This window comes from Chanodichthys erythropterus, chromosome 18 (assembly GCF_024489055.1).
Source record: "Chanodichthys erythropterus isolate Z2021 chromosome 18, ASM2448905v1, whole genome shotgun sequence".
Taxonomy (NCBI): Eukaryota; Metazoa; Chordata; class Actinopteri; order Cypriniformes; family Xenocyprididae; genus Chanodichthys; species Chanodichthys erythropterus.
Window position 1 is genome coordinate 24,240,985 of NC_090238.1, and position 23,527 is coordinate 24,264,511.

General features: G+C 35.1%; 1 protein-coding gene across 6 annotated transcripts in view; it reads left to right on the plus strand.

Moving 5' to 3' along the window:
- Window positions 1–23,527, plus strand: part of evla (Enah/Vasp-like a) — a 43,331-nt gene that overhangs the window by 7,728 nt on the left and 12,076 nt on the right. For 5 of the 6 annotated variants that reach the window (XR_010892555.1, XM_067368314.1, XM_067368313.1 and 2 more), the window contains exons 2-4: window positions 14,064–14,232; window positions 14,515–14,692; window positions 23,230–23,287. Coding sequence is in view for 4 of the 6 variants with exons in the window: in XM_067368314.1 (XP_067224415.1) it covers window positions 14,064–14,232; window positions 14,515–14,692; window positions 23,230–23,287 (405 nt within the window). In the remaining 2 variants the exon portion in view is untranslated. Of the gene's footprint in view, window positions 1–14,063; window positions 14,233–14,514; window positions 14,693–23,229; window positions 23,288–23,527 lie in introns of those variants that run through there. The other variant, XM_067368315.1, reaches the window with a different exon arrangement.

A 23,527-nucleotide genomic window follows, 5' to 3' on the forward strand; every position in this document is an offset into this window, starting at 1 on the left:
TAAAAATCAGACACATAATTACTAGAGGCATCAATAATAAATCCAAAGGTGAACATTTATTAATAAACAATTTAGTAAATGTTTATAGTTTAACATTCATTAAACTTATTAATACTTGTTAATTTATTAAACATATTAATAAATGTTAATTTTCAACATATTTTGGGTTAATTTTATTTAAGCAAGTAATACAGTAATTTTTAAACAATAGTTGAGTTAAATAAAATTACCCAGCACATTGGGCAAACATTTAACCCAACTGCTGGGTTTGTTGGGTTGTTTTTAACCCAGCATTTTTTAGAGTGTAGGTTAAAAGGCTAGTTCACCTAAAAATGCTGTTCCAACCAAGCCTGTATGACTTAATGGAAGAATTTATTTATTTATTTATTTATTTTTTGAAGAATGGGAACATTGGAACTAATTGACATCTACTGCATGGTCTGATTGTTCAATACAGTTTTTCTTGCTGAAATCCACAATATAGCTTCTATGACACAAAACATCTGTCTGTTCACCATATCACTGCACAACACCTATAGCACCTATAATTTCTTTTGCATTGCAATTTTTGCTCGTTAAAATAACTAGGGATGCACCAACATTAAAATTCTGGCTGATGCGATAAGTCAGTCGTATTAATTTTATAATTGATAACTCATAAATGGCCAATGTTATATTTAAATACTAAAAACGTAAATGCTACAAGTAAATTTAATCATAACTATCATAAATTTACTCATTTTGATATTTGTAAAGATTAAAGAGATTTACATAAAATAAAGACTTAAAATTGAAGCATAAGTCCATGTTTGTTTTTCCATTATGGCCCATTTCCAATCTTCCTTCTGGGTTAATACAATATAGCACTTTTCCTTATCTCATATTTCCATATCTTATTTAGCCTCAACATTCTGGAATTAATGCTGGCCAGCTTTAGTTAGTCAAACTTTAAGATCACTGAAAAATGGGAGAACTGTTGTCATCATTTAAAGTGGACAGCTATTTCCCAGTGCTCAACCCTCTCATTTTGTCAGTTCTTTGAAAGTCACTCTTGTGTGATAAAATGCTGACCAATGTATGTTGGCTAGCATATCCTCTGGTTTCACTTTAAATGTGTCAGTGACAGTCTGGCTGACTGTCCTTTTTGTGACCTGCCACAGACATTTCTAGTAAGTAGTAAATGTACTGTAAAACTGTCATTCCTCTCTCACCAGATTCTGTGTGAGATTTTTGAACAGAAAATTCACAAAAAGTGTCTCCGTTGCAATGCATAAACCTGCCTCTTATTCACTAAGCAGTTGCTATCTTTTTTGATATAGCACTTTGCCAGGCATGTATAAAGGAATATATACACATATCCAATTGGTTAAGCAGTTTTTTTAATAGCGATTCACCAAAATGATTTGGTGAATGATTTTTTTTACTGGCGCACTGAAACAGAAATTAGTTTTCATTAAGCCAAAAACCCTATGCCGAAACCAAAAATAGTTGATTTAATAATCAATTAATTGATCAAATTTATTATGAAAACTCAAAAACTGTTGAATTATAAAAATTTAAAATGCACATAAGGCAGGTTTTATAAACTTTAGTGCATATGTTTGGCAAAATTCTTCTCTAGAGGAGAGGTATTTTTTGTAGCTGACTAAATAATAATTTGATTAAAAAAAACAAGGTCCCACTTTATATTAAGTGGCCTTTACTATGTACTTACATCAAAAAATAAGTACAATGTACTTATTGGGTTCATATTGAATTGCAAAACACTTTTGCTGCTATTGAGGTGGATACGGTTAAGGTTAGGGACAGGTTTGGTGGTATGGGTAGGTTTAAGGGTAGGGGTAAGGTGTAAGGGTTGGGTCAACAGTGTAATTATAAATGTAATTACAGAAATTAATTACAGATCTAATTACATGCAGGTGTTTTTAAAATATAAGTACAATGTAAAAACATGTATGTACACAATAGGTGCATTGTATCAAATGATTAATTTAAATGTAAGTACATAGTAGTTAAGGCCACTTAATATAAAGTGGGACCAAAAACAAAACAAAAAATTTATATTGTTAACCAAGCCCTAGCGTCTTCACAGCTAACAGGTTTACTTGTTGTAGCTAAATAGACACTGATACACAGTCAAGATGCATCATTGGAGAAGCTCTAATTAAATGTCACCATTTAGGTAAATGATTTTGGCCCTCCAAACCTGTTATGGCCGAAACTGAAAATTTCAGCGCATCATTAGTTTTTAATTCTATGCTATCTTTGCTACAAGTTGTTGTACATGTTGCTTTAAAACTGACGTTTAAAACTGCTTATTTAATCTTGGAACGGCTCTCTAGATGATTTAAAGCTTGTTTGGTTTGAAGTACGCATCTGTTGTTCTGTACTACAACAGGTCTATTGTACATATGTGTTTGAGATACATTAAAGCAGGTTTGGTTAAGGGTTCACATCCACTGTTGAGCAGTACAGGTGGGTTTTGTGGGGGGTAATTGAGAATGAATGGGGGAAAGTCATGTGAGAGGAGGCAATGTCTCCATCGCGCTATGATTGGATGTAATTGGTTGTGATTGGATATGATTGGCTTGTGCGATAAATCCCGCCTCTCGTTGACGTGCACGCTCCGCGCGTCAGTTTGAATGAACAAATGATGGCGTCAATGGGAAGACTAATTGAAGAGTAAGTAAATAGATCACCCAGTTAGATATCACTGCTCAATGTCACGTCAAAATCAATCTTGAAATGGACTGAAAGCATGATGACTGCGTTTTTTTTTTTAGTGCAATCAGCTTGGTGAAATTTAAATACATCTTCGTGTCTGTGACAGACGGTGTTTAAGGAGCATGACTGATGATCCAAAATATCCTAGGTTGACAATTAAAAATAAAAACCGCAATACACAAATAAAATTTATTGTTTAAATTATTATTGCCTTTAGTTATTATTTTGGAATGAATGTAGAAATGCTTAAAACACTAACTTGATGAGACTGACTTGGTTCTGATAAATAGAACATTACATGATTGTTAATATAAAATTACAAAATAGAATTGTATTTTGTTTCTTTTTTGATGTACTGTAAAGTAATGTTCATTTAACAAGGAAGATGTGTCAACTTAAGGAGTAATGCACATGAATTTACATTGATTCGTAAAAAAAAAAAAAAAAATGTGCCTCCTCATTTCAGAACACCACCGCACGCCACTGCTGCAACATTTTACTACTATTGGTACCAACTACTGAAAGTTTGATACTGTGACAACCCTACTACAAATAGTAAATAAAACATACTGTGTAATATACTGGCAGCAGTAGCATCATGAAGCACTGTCTCGTTTTCAATTCCTCGGTCACAGCTGGATGGGGGGTTGGGTGTTATGAGGTAATCCCCCTCAGGGTTAGACAAAAAAAAAACACACATTCACTGTCAGGCCATCCTCTTAGAGTGGAAAACCTGATCCTGTGACACCCGGGTGCTAGATAGTGTGACCCTACTTTGACCACTCATTCACTGTTGACCCCGTTTCTCTTCCTTGCTTTACTTTCTCTTCACTTTGTCACATCAGTTGAGATCATACAACCTTACAGATTGTCATTTGCCTGTTTTTTTTTTGTTTTTGTTTTTTTGAGGATATGATGGGATTATGACGTTTAAAACTGCTTATTTAATCTTGGAACGGCTCTCTTGATGATTTAAAGCTTGTTTGGTTTGAAGTACGCATCTGTTGTTCTGTACTACAACAGGTCTATTGTACATATGTGTTTGAGATACATTAAAGCAGGTTTGGTTAAGGGTTCACATCCACTGTTGAGCAGTACAGGTGTGTTTTGTGGATGTATTTGAGAGATGGATGCTCATTCTGTCCAGTTCTGCCTACCACAGAGTCAAAGTGATTCTGGTCTTCATAAGAGTGGATGCAAAATAAGGTCAGTGTGATTTCCTGTTCACATCAGCTAGCTACTTTATTAAACATTTTAAAATGTTTGAAGAACATGTCTGAAGATTTTTGTTTTGGCACAAAGAAACATAAGGAACCTGATTGTTTAGTATGAATCTGGAATGCTTCAGAACATCAAGTGGCAGGCCAATGCAGTATCAATATTGTACACAGTTTTGTACGCAAATAAGTCCTTAAGAACAAACATTAAAATGAACTAATATTTAATAATATAATAAAATATAATCGTGTATATCCTTGTTCCGAGTGAACTTATTTAATAGTTTTGTAGTTTTAAGTTTTTCAAGGATGTCACACTGTATGCAACCTATCCATACTGACACCTGTCTAATTTTACTAGTTTAATTTAAATGACAAATAAATTCAGAAAATACTGTAGTGTTTGATTGGAGGCATATCCTTTGATGTCAACAAAAAAGATATGGGATGTGTTTTTCCCCTTCCCTTTAAAGTTAATAAGCCTATTTATTTTCCTGTCCTAAATGTGCACTTAATATATCCTAAATATTCTTGCTTAAATGTATTTTAATTTATTGAATTTTAATATTTATTATTTTTCTATTTTCATTATATATTTTTATATTATATTTCTGTTATTTATTTATATTATTATTATCTATTTAGAAGTGTTTTGGGTTGCTAACTTGCTAGCCACCAGTGTGAACCATTTCAAGCAATTGCAGACCTAGTGATGCTCACTGATGAATTATTATTGAGGGTTGGTTTATGTGGAAACACTGTGAAGATGTTTTGTGAGGGCCCATATTTAATTTATGCAGTTATTAAAGAAAGAGTTGCTTTAGGGGAGATGTTCACTTTCGGTCCAGTGACTCTTTTAAAAAGATGTGGTGAGTGTTTCTGTAGTACCTCCAGCAGTAAAACACAAGACATGCACCAGCTCTCAGTCTAACCTTATCCAGCTTTATTGAGAATATTCTTTAGATATTATCTTCTTCTCAGTCAAAACTTCATATGACATGTAGGTTTTAATTTTCCCCTCAAAAGCCATATGTGAAATTAGCAAGATTTGAATGTAATCTTAGGGGCTTTTTTGAAATGTAAGTTTTTTGAAAGCGTGCACCCTAGAGAATGACAGATAATGCCAGTCAATGTTCAGGATAAATCTAGCATTATAAACCTTATAGCCCTGCCTGAAACATTTAGCTGAGCACTTAAGCACATTAATTCAGAAGCAAAAAAAAGACCATTAGGCCATCAGCACTGCTTTCTACCATTGTAGCTTTAGTGAAGCCTGTGTGTATGGATGTGGATTTTGGGGGGAGGGTAAATCTGACATACATTGAAGTTAAGTGATGTTCTTTAGGAGCTGACACATATTTGTATCTGTGGTGTGTGGATAAATGGCCATTGCTGCCTTTATTTTTCAAATTTTACTGAATAAATAACATTAAAAAAAAATTGCATTAATATTGTCATTATGGCCCAGCAGTTGTATAACAGGCTAATTATTATGTTTTTATAATGTTTAACATTATTAAAAATAGCATAATTTCTGAGACCAGTTGCTGGCTTTAGTAATAGTATGGCATGCTACTCAGAATTTGCTCGCCTCACCTTGGATTTATTTTTCCACTAAACTTGGTACAATGCATTCTGGGATCATTTTCACTGTAAAGGAAAGCGTGTTCTCATGATTGTTAATAGTATGTGATTTTTGATTTCTTTACTAACTTGCACTTAGAGATCAGTTTGACAGTAAAGACATTCATAATGTTATAAAAAAATCTATTAAATTGTAATATTTTATATTATTGCTGTTTTTGCTGTATTTTTGATCAAATAAATGCAGCCTTGTTGATAATAAGAGACTTTCCTTCATGGCTGCCAGATTTTTATGTAATCAAAAGAGTCAGTTCAACACAATATTTGTTAGCTATCTGGCTAAATATCATGTTTGGTTGATAAAATAAATGTATGTTATTTCAGAAGTGTAGCTTGTTATTGTTATCATCGTTGCCTACCATGAAATAACTAAAAAACTATTACAATTAGTCTGATTAGGGCTGAAAACGGTGCGCCGATGTAATCGATTATGCACTGTTTATGTTCATCCCTAAACCCCTGTACGGTGTTCATATTAGGACTTTCTCACACCTCAGTCATACAACGAAATGAAGTCATGCCTCAGACTAAAAGGCTTCAGTCATCGGACAAAACGGCATCGCGCCTCAGACTGAAAGTCTTTCAGGTCTCAGGAAAAACAACGTCAGGTGTTAGGTTTCATACAATTAGGCATCGAACTAAACAGCCTCAGACCAAAAGGCATCGGATGAAACGGACTCAGACTAAAAGGCATCTTTTTTTTTTTTTTTTGTATAGCCTAACTTTCTATTGGCTTTTATCCCATCATAATGCCGTCCTTCTGTTGTCTTTTTCTTAACTGTTACTATTCCCAAATTAATGTAAGGTGTGAGTGCATGGATGTTAATTATGTAGAATCTATCTGTTGATGGTATTCATGTAGGCTATTTATGTAATCCCTTGGCAAATAAGAAAAGAACAGAAAAGAATATGCCAATTTTCATATTGGTCTGCCGAAAAACAGCAACGGGATGAATGAAAATGTAAATGTGACTCTTCCAACCAGATAGTGGTATTCTGTTTTTAATGTTATTTTTTATGCATTCCATTTTTATTCCTATGTATTTGTTTTTCCTTTTTTGAATTACCATTGTGTATGAAATGTGCTAAATAAATAAAATTGCCTTGCCTAATCGACTCTCTGACAGTAGGTGGCGCTGGAACAGCAGAAATAAAGCTGTTTCCTTGGTAACCTCTGTACCCAAAGCAGCTGTACTTATAACAACGCATTCAAATAGCTCGAAATATTTTTTTACCTCTCATAAAAATGAACCATGGGTTTACTACAAATGAAACAAAATGGTTATTTTAGTTAACCATGGTAACCACAAATTAACCATGGTTTTGCTACACTATAGTTTAAGGTATTTGTAGTAAATTATTGTTATACAAATAGTAGCCTATAAATCCGACAAAAAAAAAAAAAAAAAGTTAACACACTTTTAACCATGATTAATTTTTGTATGTGTTCACGATAGTTTGCAATGCAAGCTAGTTGCAATGTGTTATTTTGCTAACTTTTTATAGCCTACATGCAAATAAAACTAGTGAATAATACAAATTTACAAAATAATCTCAGTGGGATTTGTTTATACAACTTAGTGTAACATTTAACAGAAAACTGCGTGCACGTGACATCACATTGAGTGTGGGTGCGAGCAGTGAGGCGCGCGGTTTAAACGTAGGCTTCTCTCTGCACTCGATTACTATTTCATTGTTGTCAAGTCATTTTTGGTTGTTTAAAAATATCTGATGGATCTCGTTTATTTAATAACACACTGTCAATTGTGATAAAATTTCCCGATGTTATGGACATCCTCATTTTTGAATGCTGAATGCAGTTGTGAGTACTGAAATGTGCAGTCTCGTAGTGGCGCTGCTATCCATTAGCATCGCGATTAGGGATGAACATAAACAGTGCGTAGTCGACGTAATCGTTTATGCCAGTGCGTCGTTCTAGCAAAGTCCCTTTAAGACAAGTCATTTCACTCGGCGGCCATCTTTGAAACGCCTCTCGGGCATCCTGGGCATCATGCAATCTCTTTGAATGGGGAAACATCAAATTCTCCAAAACTGTTCGCCAACCTTACGATTCAATTTCATATTTGAAATCACCAATGAAATGTAACAACAACCGGCTCATCAATTTAGTTTCTAAACGCTCGAATCATGACAAAAAAACTATTTTTCAGGCTGGATCAAGCTAATGCGCATGTACAGACCTAAATGCGCGTCTCTTCTTAGGCACGCGTTTGACTGTTTCTATAGAAACCGGTGATTCTAACGGCCGCTGAAGTGACGCGATGACTTTACCAGTCGGCGATTGGCTCTTATTTAGAAGGCGGGACTTATTCCGCCATATTGCGCCATATTTCTCCCATTCAAAACAATACGAGTGACACGTCTTGTGTTATTCTATAGTCTTTGATTCTAGCCCTAGTCTGATTATGTAGGGGCCGACTATGTTTCTTGTTTTCCTCTGTGCTCTGTGACATTTACTTGCTTGATGTAGATTACTGTGTTGCAGGAGACGTTAAATCCAGATCTTGCTGGAAGTCAGCCTTTAACGCAGTTCCTTAGGCCTCAGAAGCCCTGTGAGTGGGAAGTGTCCCTCATAGGCAGAGATTTAGCTTGGTTCCCACCCTTCCCAAAATGATTACTGGGTTACAAGCTAAAAAATGCCTCCCCGTTTCCTACAAACTCTCATTTGTTTCAGATCCATCCTCCCACACTCTAATAACAGGGGACTTCCATATTTTACTTGCTTTAGAAACATTTAAGGGGCTCATTTTGTGTAGCATTTTTGCTATAAGCTAAAAATAACCCTAACTATAATTTGAAGTGTGTACTTCTCAGTGATTCATTCCGTCAAAAATGTCTCACAGCAAATACTTGTGTGTGCGTGTTATTTCAAACGCAGAAAAACAAAAACAAAAAAGGTTTTATTCACTGACCAGGTGCTATGTGCACTGAAGTAGCACTGACATTTGAGTATTTAAATTAATTCAGTGTCATATATGTCAAACTCAGCTTATTTCTATGTAAATTAGGCTTATTATAGATTGCGCCAATTACAAAGCTTGCTATGTGCAATTAAAGGGATAGTTCACACTAAAATGAAAATTCCTATCATCATTTACTTACCCTCAAGTTGTTCCAAATCTGTATAATTTTCTTTGTTCTGTTGAACACAAAGGAAGATATTTTGAAGAATGTGTTAAACTGAACTGTTTTGGGGCACCATTGACTTCCATAGTATTTTTTTTCCTACTATGGAAGTCATTGGTGCCCCAAAGTGGCCTGGTTACAAACTTTCTTCAAAATATCTTCTTTTGTGTTCAACAGAACAAAGAAATGTATACAGATTTGGAACAACTTGAGGGTGAATAAATGATGATAGGAATTTTCATTTTTGGGTGAACTATCCCTTTAATGCTGCGCTGTTACCACTTGCAGAAAGCAGGCGGTAAAAGTAATTTAATTTAAAAGAGATGTTTATGTACATCTGTTAATCGTGGCAGCAGCTCTTCATTAAATGATGATCAAATGATGGTAAAGAGTGTAACATCCAGGCATATATCCAGATGCAAGCACACTAAAGGCTTAGAGCCAATTCAGGCACATTCTGTTATTTTCCTCTGAAATCTGGGCAAACGAGGCACTAAAGATCTTATGACCAGACATAAGCAGAGTTGGACCTTGTGTTTGGCCTCGAGCTAAGACAAAATGTTTTTTATATAAGATTAAAAGGAGCCTAGCCCTGTCAAGCTCTCTCTTGGAGACCAGGTTCACTGAGGGTGTGATGAGGATGGCAGAAGCCAAATGGGAAATGCACGACTTTTCGCAGCTTTTATTAATTATGGCAGCTTATCAACTGGGAGTCTAAGGCCGATAACAGCTTTTCTCACCCTTCTCTTATACCGTCTTGAAAGAATTCAAAGAATCTTGGCTTGGAATGTGCAAAACTACATATTTTCAATGTATATATATATATATATATATATATATTTAACTATACTCTGCATTTTCACTTCAGCTGAATCATTTGTTTTTGTATATTTTCATATATAAATATGTATATACTGTATATGTATATATGTGTTGTGTATATATGTATGATGTATGTGTGTATATGTGTATACATATATATATATATATATATATATATATATATATATATATATATATACACATACATACATATATACATACATACATATATACACACACGCACACAAACACACAGCATACATATAAATATATAATGTATATATATATATATATAATGAGTTATACTAATCATCTAGTCACTGTGCATTATTTTTTTTTTTTTAAATGTTTTCTTTCATTTCCTTGGAACAATTCCCAATTCCCACTTTTCACATATACTGTAACTAAAAGTTAAATTTTATAATAAAAAAGCAAATAATACTCTTTATGCACCAAAGTGCTGTGTAATGGACAAACGGTGGAGTCTGGCCTGGTCCTGACCCTGCCATCGCTTAGCAACACTCATCTCTCCCAAACTTTCCTATGGCAACCGTGAGCCATCAGAAAGCATTCTTACAGTATATTGTACTGTACTGTGACATGTGAGTATTATGTATACATTCAACCATACATCCATGTCTTGTAGTGTCCTTACAAAGTCAGGCTCATGTGGCTCTTTCTATCACACACTAACAGTTGCACACATTTACTCGCATTCATCCACATTGGAGAGCATTCAGCTAATGGGGTCATAGCTGGAAGGCTCAGGAGGTCCCTGCCCCATAGTGGTGCTTTATGGAGTAATAGCATTAGATCTGTGCGGTATTCAGACTCTCAGCATGGCCTCCTTTCAGCCACAAATGCCTGTTGGGCACTGTAGCAGATTTACTAAAGTGCAAAATGATTGTTTAGTGCATTTTTATCAGTGATCAAATATCTGCTCTCATTTGGCAAGGTTTTGTTGTGTCTAATGTAATAATGTATTACACTGTACGAGTGAACCAAAGCAGCCACAAGCATTTTAATGCAGCATGTTACTCAAAGTTTGCAGGTAGATGCTATAGCCACACCGTCTTTCTTTATTAACAGCCATTCAAAAATAGCAGAGATATTATAGATTTTCAGACACAATGAAAAGCTTGAAATTGACATATATTGTAAATAATTGTAGCTCCAACCTGTGCCCTTAAATCAGGGATTCACAAACTTTTTTGGGAACCTCTTTGACCTAAAATATTTGCTTAAAGTACCCCATGAGATTTTAAAGTGGTCCTATTAAGGTTTTTTACATTTTAAACTTTATTTAGTGTGTAATGTTGCTGTTTGAGTATGAACAAGTTCTGCAAAGTTACAAAGCACAAAGTCCACTCCATATCAGTAACTGTTCACGCCATATCACTGTTTCTGAAATGCCTCTATTAGTCATGAGTTTACTTCTGGGAACGAAGACATCACAATATTCTTAATTTAAATAACTATTGGCCAAAACATACAAAAAATAAAGTGGGCGAGACCTTATTGAGTTGTGTTGGTAGTTTGTTGAAACTCCCAATTATGGTAAGGCCCAGGACATTTCCTAACCACCCTCAAAGCAGTTGACCAATCACAACACACTGGTCAATCAGAGCATACTGCACTTTTTGCAAAGAGGGCCTTCATAGAGACAAGAACTAAACAGAGTGTTACTGACAGGCTGGGGAGAGAGGTGCCGCAACAATGTAAAATATGTTTTATATATATATATATATATATATATATTATTTATTTATTTATTTATTTATTTATTTATTTATTTATTGCATGAATGCTCCAATCTCCTGAAATCCTACTCTGGTAGATCCCAAAATCAAGTTTCACATTTTGAGCATCAAAACTCTGCTCAGTTACTGTCTTTGTAGTTCTGGGACAAACTAACTATAAAGCTTTCTAAGTTTTAAATGTGTCTGACTCTGATATTTATAGCTTGCTATTACTGACACTGATCCTTTTTATTCTATTTGATAATTATTCTTGTTGCATCTGAGACAACATTGGCAAGTTTTTCCATGTTTTTATGCATAAATAGTCAGAGAGAGAGAGAGAGAGAGAGAGAGGCCTTGCATGATGTGTTATTAGAACAAGTAAACCGAGATAGTCCGGTGTCTAAATATATTGGATGTTTATAGAAGCAAAGAGCCGTCACGATGTAATTTATGACAACCAAGCATCATCGGTGGAGGAGAGACTGTGTACTTTATTTCAGACTTGCTCTAGGGGGGAGAAATGAAACCAAGAGGACAGGGAAGAATCTACCGTGCCGCCCTCTAACCCCAGATGGATGCTAGAAATAGGCTCTGTCGTAAGGCAAGCATGAAAGAGCGGAGAATGAAGAACCGAGAGTAGTGAATGACAGAAAATGTTGTTGCGAAAGCATGAAATGTGCAAATGTGCGGTTTCAATCTTTAAAAAGTAACATTGTAGGAGGGTGGCTGATGCATTATTATTTTATTTTTTAACATCATGTTTTAAGTTTAAAATATATAGTAATAAATTTAAATAATATTATGGGGAAAAAATATATAGGCCATTTTTATTGTTTTTAATCAGTTTTAATCACCTTTTTCCTCTATACTAGTTTGTCCTTTAGCGTGACAAATACTTAATAGATTTACTTCTTCTTCTTCTTTTTTTTTTTTCTTCAAATATTTAATACAATTACTATGAGCTCATTAAAGCTGCATGAATACAAAATACTGTTTAAAATAGATATAGATAGAGTATATCGATCCCAAAAGTACTTCATGTCCTCTATCCATGACTTGGTAAAACATACAAATTTTGAAAATCAAACATGCAGATATAAAGCCATATTTAATTGAGCTGAGTGTGTACAAACACATCCACACAAAAAATGGAAAGAAACTCACTTATTTCACTTCTCATAAATGCTTGTTTCTTTAAGTTCTCTCTCCTCGGTAGTCCAGCCCCCTCTAATCAACTATATAAAGTCCATTTATGTATTGAATTTTCTATTTTGGCATAATGTCACAAAACAGGCGAGTCTGATTCATCTTACTTTAATTCTCAGATCAATTTTCAAATGGCTGTATCTTATCGGTTGGTTTTGGTGACAGTAAGAGTTGCTTTGGTCATGTGCTTCTGCTCTTCCAGTTATACAGCTGGGTTTAAGGCGCGTGTGGCTGGGTTTGGGTGTTTTTGTGGGAGATGGGTGTGGTGGTACAGTATGTTTTAGGGTGTATAGAAGTCATGGTGGAAATCTGCCTGGCTTAATTTGGCACCAACAGGAAACCGATCTTCTTTGTGTGAACCTTTTAAGGCTGTAGTATTTTTTATTTTTTTATACTTAATTTCAGTCTGCAGATTTTTGAAGTTTGCGAAAGTTTTGAATATACAATAATTTATAGGTGCTGATCACAATATTACAATCTAATGTGCACAAAATGCATATATATGTATGTAGGTAGTTAAATATGTATATATATATATATATATATATATATATATATATATATATATATATATATATATATATATATATATATATAATATTCACACACATACACATATATATGCTTTATACATATATGTATATGTATGTATGTATGTATGTATGTGTGTGTATTATGGGTATTATACAAGAACTGTTAACTCTCACTGTTAACTAGGCTAGTTGCTTATTAGTATTCATATTACTAGGATATTGGCTATTTATTAGTACTTAAAAAATACATATTAATGCCTTATTCTGCATGACCACATTCTGCAACCCAATACCTAAACTTAACAGCTACCTTACTAACTATTAATAAGCAGTAATTAAGAGTTTATTGAGGCAAAAGTCATAGTTAATGGTTAGTTAATAGAGAGAATTGGACCCTAAACTAAAGTGTGACCGTTAATATATATGGGATAATTAATAATTATGTTTGTGTGTGTAAGCTAGCAAGGCACACTTTTTACTCTCTCTTTATGTTAGTTGTTCACCCTGACAACAGAAGATTTCTTTTTAAAGAAGCATAAAACCTCATTTGTTTAATTAAAATGTGGTCTTAAATCAAGCAGTCAACACGGTTACATTCCTCCCTCGCTCGTTAGCTGCCTATTGCACTATATAATTAGTTTAGATGACAAACCCGCTCCTTGCTCAGTGTCTTCAAACAAATTCAGTGGGGCAATTACTGTGCCATAATGCCACAGTAAGGGCGAAGGACATTTTTGAAGGGGTTGTCAAGGTTTTGGATGTTTTTGTCTTCTGGAATAAACATTCTTTTACAGGATTTCTTCAAACTCTTTCATTTGATAACTAGCTGACGGGTTGTATCTAATGTCAATGACTCTTTGACAGTCTAAATATTATGCACAAATCAAGTTGCAACATTATGTTAGTTGCTAAGAGACACTTTCTGTCTGACATCTGTATTTCATTGTCTCATTTTGTAATTTATCATTGTGGTTTTTGTTGTTGAGCAGAGTGAATTTTTAACCAGTGTCCCTGTTTTTTCCTCACAGTGAACAGAGTATATGTCAAGCCCGAGCCTCTGTGATGATCTATGATGACACCAGCAAAAAATGGGTGCCAGTCAAACCGGGCCAGCAAGGCTTCAGCCGCATCAACATCTACCACAATACTGTCAACAATAGCTTCCGTGTGGTGGGAGTCAAACTGCAGGACCAGCAGGTGAGATACGAACATGGCACAACAACACAAAAAGAAGAGACTGTGTGATATGATCTTACCGTACACAGTGTGTGCTTTAGTTTTACAGTCATTTTCAGTGAACTTTCCATTCGGTTTGTGTCATTTTACATCTTAACATCTAATTCTGTTTCTGTAGTTTCCCAAAACACCATTTTTGTGAATGTATAATTGACCCTTTGCTTGAAGAGCATTTGAAATAGTTTGATTACAGAGAAAATGTCACAGATGCAGATACATAACCACATATCGCCACTCTTCCAGGTCGTTATAAATTACTCCATTGTGAAAGGTCTGAAATATAACCAGGCCACGCCAACTTTTCACCAATGGCGTGATGCGCGACAAGTTTACGGGCTGAATTTTGCCAGCAAAGAGGAGGCCACCACCTTCTCCACTGCCATGCTCTTTGCGCTCAATGTCCTGAGCTCTCAGGATGCAGGTAATTTACATGACCTTGTATTTGTTTTTAACTCTGTGCCACACTCTGCTGCATTATTCTTGCGTGTTGTTTGATTAGGTGTTACTTGGATTATTTCTGTCATTTATTATCATTTTTAGAGATCAGCTTGATATGAATAATACATTTAAATGCATTCAAAGTAAGTTTTTGAAATTTCATGAAAAAAAAAATGAAATTTCTATCATTAATTACTCACCCTCATGACTTTTGTACATCTTTGGAACACAAATTACTACAGTGGTTCAACCTCTAAGCGTTGTCATGCGTTTTTAGGCCAAAACATTTTTTGTCACATACAGCAAACATCTCCTCACTATCCGCTAGCTGCCTGTCCCCTGAACACACTGTAAAAAAACGCGGTCTCTGTAGTCGCCACAAGCTCCAAAAACGGCAATAAAGACAAACTGGTGCAGCCTGGACCACAAAACATAATAAACATGCTCCAGCCAATAACTGACAAGAATGATTTTAAATGCGCATTCATGACTGTTTCAGGAAGCACGGAGGGGAGGGGGAGGAGGAGGAGGAGGGAGGGTCTAGCTAGCCTCTGTTTTGTTTGACAACACTTTGAACGTCAACAGGAAGTTACTCCACCCAGGCACCTTTCATTTTATGAATCAACGAGAATACTTTTGTGTGCAAAAACCAAACAAAAATAACTTTATTCAACAAAATCTTCTCTTCTGTGTCATTCTTGTACGCTGTTTACATTCAGCGCTTCCAGGTTCAATGTCAGAATGCTGACTCATTATTGGCCGGCTCCTGCGTCAGTATCACAAGCATGCGTCGTGCTGCTCACGGCCAATAATAAGCCAGCGTTCTGACATTCTGAACGTAGCTCTCATCAAAAATATCTTAACCCCCCCAATAATTTTTTAAATGTAGTTTGCAGTGTTTATCGCTTAAATATCTATGAACATGCAAATAAATCACTGTTTTAAAATCATTTCACTGTAATTCCTTGCAAAAAATGGCAACTAGTAGTCTGTAATATAGTGTAAATTCACACTGAAAATATTGTTGTTTGGGTCTTATACGTGGTACTCTTAAGTGTAGTATAATTCTTATTTAAGAACAGCACATGGGCCTCTCTGGTTTCAGGCTGCTGCTACTTATAAGATGTATGTGGGGGGGTCATAGCCCTGGTTAAAATATCCATGGAGCCAAACAGTCTCAGACCACGGGTGCTGCATGTTTCTAGACAAAGTTGCAAAGGTTTTTAGAAGTGCTACTCGCACCTTAGCATGCTCAGAAGAGAGAAGCTGGTGTTCACCTGCCTGAACTCACCTGTCCTGAGTCCTGACTGTTATTACCAGTTCCCACCTGGTAGTGGAGCTCAAACTGCACCATTATAGATATCTGTACATAGATTAAAGTCACCTAAGAGGGCTGTAGAGCCATGCTTGGACCGGAGTTTTCCCCGGGGCCAATCCGACGGATCAGCTCCACAGTAATAAAACTCAGCAGTAAGTATTGTTAAGAGGAAGGGCTGGAGGTTTCAGTTGCATGTGTTAATGTGATGCGGTGCCTCTGATGGGCCATTGTGCTGTCTTTGATGGAGGATGGGGTTTTGGAAGCTGCTCAGTGGTTTTTGGCACAGTGCCTGTCAGAAGCTCGTGATGAGGCGTGTGAGGGTTTGGGATCTAGTGTGTTTGTTGTGACTATTTTTTGACTATCATTAGTGCATGACTGATATTTGTTTTCAAAAAAAAATTTTTTTTTAGATTTTTAGTGAAATATAACATAATTAATATTGTTGGTAGTTTTATTATCATAATACGATTGAGTTTGTCAGGCTATGGCAAAAAAATTAATCAGTCACATTAAAGGCAAATGAATAAAAAAAATAATAACAATGATAAACAACAAAAACAATACTAATAATATCATTGATAATAATACAAAAAAAATAAGATTATTACAATTGTTGTTGTTACTTAAGTTACTTTAATTATTTGCTAAATTTTTAAAAAGGATTTTAACTGCTGACAAATATCCTTTCATTGAATATATTGTCAAGCTTTTGAAAAAAAAAACATAAAAAAAAAAATCTCAACATTTCCTAAATTGAGGAAAAACATTTATTAAACCCATTTGAAAATCAAATAAAATGCATGTGCAAACAGTGTTTATTCAGTTCAGTTAAAGTTCTAGTAAGCCCTGGAAGGACAGAAGAAACACATTTAATCTGGTATTTGATGCAAGATACTTGTATTTGCTAAAAGAGTGTCTTGTTAGATCAGTTTCAGAAATTGAAGGAAAAAAAGAAAAAATGTAACCACTAGTTCTTACCTTAAGGAGCTATTTCTACCTGATATAACACTTAAATTTAAGTTTTTTTTTATGTTAACATTTTAAAATACAGATTTATATTATGCAAGTGGTGTGTTATAAATAAATGGCAGGGTTTATCAAACAAGTAGTTCCCCTCATCCAATCAGATTGTATTGTGTCTTTCCACTTCTTGTTATCTCAGTGGACATCATCTTTCCAGCTCAGTGATCACCAGGGTATGTGTATTTGGTACAAAGTGACTCTGCGGCTGCACGCATCTACCAAATGATATGTATGTGCGTCATCACTGTAAATATTGTCTATACTTTACTTCAAAAGCTTGTCCAAAAACATCACAAATTAATCATAAGATTTTTTAGTGTTTCTCCTCCAGAGCTTGGACCATATATCACAATAAAATCCAGAGCTCCAGATTTGACTCTCGGGAAGCACTTAAAACTAAGAATCCATTAACTTTATTCAGCATGAGTCGCACCAACCATTTTAATACCCTCATACTGCAGCCATTTATCAGCATGTTGCTATTGCAAGGGATTCAATTCGAGTTCATGAAATAAATCACACAGTGTATTAAGCTGCCACGATCTGCAGCAGAGATGGATATGTGATCAGGAGTAATATCTTTGCTTTATATGATGTCTGGTTACACAGTGCACATCTGTGATATCAAGCATTATGATTGAATCGCACACAGAATTATATTTTGTTAGAGAAGTGTCCATATTAAGATATTTCATTCACTTTTTGGGCCAAACTCAAGAGGAAAGATACTTACATATTTGCCCATTGGTGAAGTAAGACAATGCGGCACTATCCAAAATGCTCACCAGGATTTGGATTAATGGTCTGGAAATTGAGATTTCATAAATCTCTATACTTAATTCTGTTGAATTTCCTCTTTACCCTGGCTGCCTCTAGCCTATCATAAAAAATACTAAGTTCTCATAGTACTGATGCAGTCTTATTCAGTAAGGCTTTGTCAGTGAAATTATATTGCATATTTGTTTTATTCTAAGTAAGCTTGATCCTCTGATTTTTATGCTGTTGGTCCATTTATGGAGATCATATATTGACTAATTTGTTATATTACAAAGTTGGCTAACTTGAAGTTTTTCCTATAGTTTAAGATGTATGTGATGTTTCTTTTCAATATTTCATGAGTTTCAGTAGTTATATAGTGTCTTTTATAATGTCAATCAGTGATTTAGGGAGGGATGAAATGGGACTATCTGCTGTAGACAGGACCTCAGGTGGATTGCATGTTTGCGACACTGTGTGAAATGCTGCTTTCGTGTGACGTACGAATATATTCCCATTCCTGTTGCTTGAGGGACTTGATATTCAGCCCTGCTGCAGGTTTTTTTTTTTTTTTTTTTTTTTTGCCAACGACAAGCTGTTTTCCCTCTTAGAATCAGCATGAGTACATACTTTATTATAGCTATTCGTTTTTTTAAATAAGCACATTTTATTACACCGAGATTTATGACAAATATTTTTGTACTCTCATTAAAATATGGATTTTTTTTGGAAATCATTAAGAGCGTTTTAGGATATGACGCTGCGAGTGATTCAGTGAGACTTTAGCTCCCATAATCACCTTAAGGACATGGATCATTTAATCATTAAATGTGGAAGCAGAATCGCACCTGTCATCTGCTTCATCTGCAGCTTGTTTAGACCCAGACTAAGCCTGCTGACAACTGCTAATGCCAAGGTCTTTGAGCTGTCTCGTTTGTCATGCTTATTTACTCAATCTGCAATAACTGTTCAAAGAAACGGCATGTGTTACTCCCTTACTTATTCATCAAGCAGAACTGTATTTAGTATTTATTATATGTATTTCATGCACTGCAGAGGAGTTGCTGTTTATGATAATCTGAAGTGCTGCCTTATTGTTAACTCTTTAAATGCTGTGGTTCTTTCAGTCTCATTAGGTATAATATAGAAAACATAAACTGTCACTGTAATCAGTGTGTTTTGTGTTATTATACTTATGATTTTTATTGCTTTTTATTGTTTGTTCAGTCCTAGTCGCAGATGATCTACTTTTTATTAACAGTGAAATGTGGCTGAAATATTGTCAGTTGTTTCAGTGCTGAAGTAATGCTGATATAGCAATGAAACAATGTTTGATGCTAAATGGTTATTGAAAGGTTAACAAATTTGAAGATCTGTACTAAAATTAAAATGTTGTGACATTGATGTTGATTCAGTTTTCAAAATTCCAAAGTGATTCTTTCTAGATCCATGATACTGATTCATGAGAGAATAAATGTTAAAATGCTGGCTGGGGTATTTGTGTAAAATTTAAAATTTTAATTTATTGAATTACATGATGTAACTTATAATCAATATTTGCTGACAAGTATAATTGGGAAGATAATGTTAATACATGACATTATTGAGGCAGATCACTGAATAGACAAAATAAAAAAAAGTGGCTTTAAGCCCGGATATCGCCAATAATGATAAGTATAAAGATAACTATATTATATTTCTCATAAGTGCACACTTATATATCATCTACCACTTTAAATTCTCAAGATCTTTAAAGTAAGGTGGATTCTGATTGGCTGTCAGAGTTTTTATCATTCATCAGCTGTGGTGTAGACTCCTATTCTCTTACAATTGATATGGTTATTAAAACTCAAAACTTTTTATAGTTATAATTATCGTCGTTGGTGTGAACAGCCATTGTTTTTCTCTATACAACAGACCATTGCATTTTTTTAGCATTTTATTTTAATTTATTTTATTTAAAAAAAATTTTTTGGTAAGATTTGCGACCCCCTGCATACTCTAGCTGTGTGAACAGATCATTATTTCGCCACCTTAAATTTCATAGTAGATAGAGCTAAACTCAGTTATGTTTGATGGTGCCTAGTAACCAAAGATTATCAACCACATTAGATATGCCCACACTAAGGACCTTTCTCTGAACAGAAGGGCCTTCCTTACTCCCTTGAGCTTCCATGCCCCATACTGAGTTCCTGAATGTCATATGACGTAAATAGTCATCATCTCAGTAACCTGAGATCCATGTTTGCCATTATTAGCAGAGCTCCTTCACACCCTAACAAATTCAACAGAACAATTATGGAGGCTTCAGAACGACTGCTAAGTCTACCAGTAATGAGGTGTTGGGTATGAGGGCAGTTGTGACATGACATTATTGATGTTTATAGTTGTTTTGGCATAATATGGTTTGGTCTGATGGATTTATTGGACTGTAATTGTTTGATTAGTTATCACTTATATATATACAGTACAGTTGTGGCCAAAAGTTTTGAGAATTACATAAATATTAGTTTTCAAAAAGTTTGCTGCTAAACTGCTTTTAGATCTTTGTTTCAGTTGTTTCTGTGATGTACTGAAATATAATTTCAAGCACTTCATACGTTTCAAAGGCTTTTATCGACAATTACATGACATTTATGCAAAGAGTCAGTATTTGCAGTGTTGGCCCTTCTTTTTCAGGACCTATGCAATTCGACTGGGCATGCTCTCAATCAACTTCTGGGCCAAATCCTGACTGATAGCAACCCATTCTTTCATAATAACTTCTTGGAGTTTGTCAGAATTAGTGGGTTTTTGTTTGTCCACCCGCCTCTTGAGGATTGACCATAAGTTCTCAATGGGATTAAGTTCTGGGGAGTTTCCAGGCCATGGACCCAAAATTTCAACATTCTGGTCCCCGAGCCACTTAGTTATCACTTTTGCCTTATGGCACGGTGCTCCATCGTGCTGGAAAATGCATTGTTCTTCACCAAACTGTTGTTGGATTGTTGGAAGAAGTTGCTGTTGAAGGGTGTTTTGGTACCATTCTTTATTCATGACTGTGTTTTTGGGCAGAATTGTGAGTGAGGATGAGAAGCAACCCCACACATGAATGGTGTCAGGATGCTTTACTGTTGGCATGACACAGGACTGATGGTAGCGCTCACCTTTTCTTCTCCGGACAAGCCTTTTTTCAGATGCCCCAAACAATCAAAAAGGGGCTTCATCGGAGAATATGACTTTGCCCCAGTCCTCAGCAGTCCATTCACTATACTTTCTGCAGAAGATCAATCTGTCCCTGATGTTTTCTTTGGAGAGAAGTGGCTTCTTTGCTGCCCTTCTTGACACCAGGCCATCTTCCAAAAGTCTTCGCCTCACTGTGCATGCAGATGCGCTCACACCTGCCTGCTGCCATTCCTGAGCAAGCTCTGCACTGGTGGCACTCCGATCCCGCAGCTGAATCCTCTTTAGGAGACTATCCTGGCGCTTGCTGGACTTTCTTGGACGCCCTGAAGCCTTCGTTACAAGAATTGAACCTCTTTCCTTGAAGTTCTTGATGAACCTATAAATTGTTGATTTAGGTGCAATCTTAGTAGCCACAATATCCTTGCCTGTGAAGCCATTTTTATGCAACGCAATGATGGCTGCACGCGTTTCTTTGCTGGTCACCATGGTTAACAATGGAAGAACAATGATTTCAAGCATCACCCTCCTTTTAACATGTCAAGTCTGCCATTCTAACCCAATCAGCCTGACATAATGATCTCCAGCCTTGTGCTCGTCAACATTCTCACCTGAGTTAACAAGATGATTACTGAAATGATCTCAGCAGGTCCTTTAATGACAGCAATGAAATGCAGTGGAAAGGTTTTTTTGGGATTAAGTTAATTTTCATGGCAAAAAGGGACTATGCAATTCATCTGATCACTCTTCATAACATTCTGGAGTATATGCAAATTGCTATTATAAAAACTTAAGCAGCAACTTTCCCAATTTCCAACATTTATGTTATTCTCAAAACTTTTGGCCACGACTGTACAGTCCAAAAGTTTGGAACCACTAAGATTTTTAATGTTTTTAAAAGAAGTTTCGTCTGCTCACCAAGGCTACATTTATTTAATTAAAAATACAGTAAAAAACAGTAATATTGTGAAATATTATTACAATTTAAAATAACTGTGTACTATTTAAATATATTTGACAAAGTAATTTATTTCTGTGATGCAAAGCTGAATTTTCAGCATCGTTACTCCAGTCTTCAGTGTCACATGATCCTTCAGAAATCATTCTAATATGCTCATTTGCTGCTCAAGAAACATTTATGATTATTTTCAATGTTGAAAACAGTTGTGTACTTTTTTTTTTCAGGTTTCCTTGATGAATAGAAAGTTCAAAAGAATAGCATTTATCTGAAACACAAAGCTTCTGTAGCATTATACACTACCATTCAAAAGTTTGGGGTCAGTAAGAATTTTTATTTTTATTTTTTTTAAAAGAAATGAAAGAAATGAATACTTTTATTCAGCAAGGATGCATTAAATCAATCAAAAGTGGCAGTAAAGACATTTATAATGTTACAAAAGATTAGATTTCAGATAAACACTGTTCTTTTGAACTTTCTATTCATCAAAGAATCCTGAAAAAAAACATACTGTACACAAATATTTTGTACAATTGTACACATTAAATGTTTCTTGAGCAGCAGATCAGCATATTAGAATGATATCTGAAGGATCATGTGACACTGAAGACTGGAGTAAAGATGCTGAAAATTCAGCATTGCCATCACAGGAATAAATTACTTTGTGAAATATATTTAAATAGAAAACAGTTATTTTAAATTGTAATAATATTTCACAATATTACTGTTTTTACTATATTTTTAATTAAATAAATGTAACCTTGGTGAGCAGACGAAACTTCTTTTAAAAACATTAAAAATCTTAGTTGTTCCAAACTTTGGACTGTACTGTATATATATATATATATATCTTTTGATGTTGTTTTGTTTTGATGTTGATTGGCCATGTGTCCAATCAAACTTATTCATTTGCCAATTAGTAGAAGCCAGTCAAGATAAGCAGATGAACATGAACCGTTTTTTTTTTTTTTTTTTTGTGACATACCATAATTTGTGAAAATCACTAATAAAACTAAAAGCATGACCAATACTTTACTGTACTGGTTTGTACCGACCAATGTCAAATGTTTCATTTCCAAATGATACTATATAATGAAGAATACAAGATGTGTCAGATGACATAAACCAGGTGCCCAATGCAAAATCTGTGTCCTGAAACAAAACCAATTGAAAAATACTGTAATAATAAAGTCTGCCATAAGGTGTCAAGATATATTAAGTCAATCAGACGCATTTTACAGTTCCTGAGACAATTAAATAAAATATCTAAATGATGAGGTACAATTATTTTCTTTTTCTTCAGGTCCAGCAGCACATCGTCAGAATGGACCGGTGACAGATGACGCTGAGGCTCAAAGGAGGTGTGTCTCTAATGACATTTATTCTTTCTGAGACATCTGTCACATGTTAATTAAGCTTTTAAACATTGGACATTGGCCTGAATTACAGAATATGCTCCTTTTTTAAAGTGAAGCCTGTAATGTTTTTTTGGTTTCCCTGAAAGGTGTAAACACTGTTCTGACACACAACCAATGGCTTGAGTATGGGGTGGGACTATCGGTTTGCCCGACCAATTGCAGACGAGGAGTGTTTGGGAAACT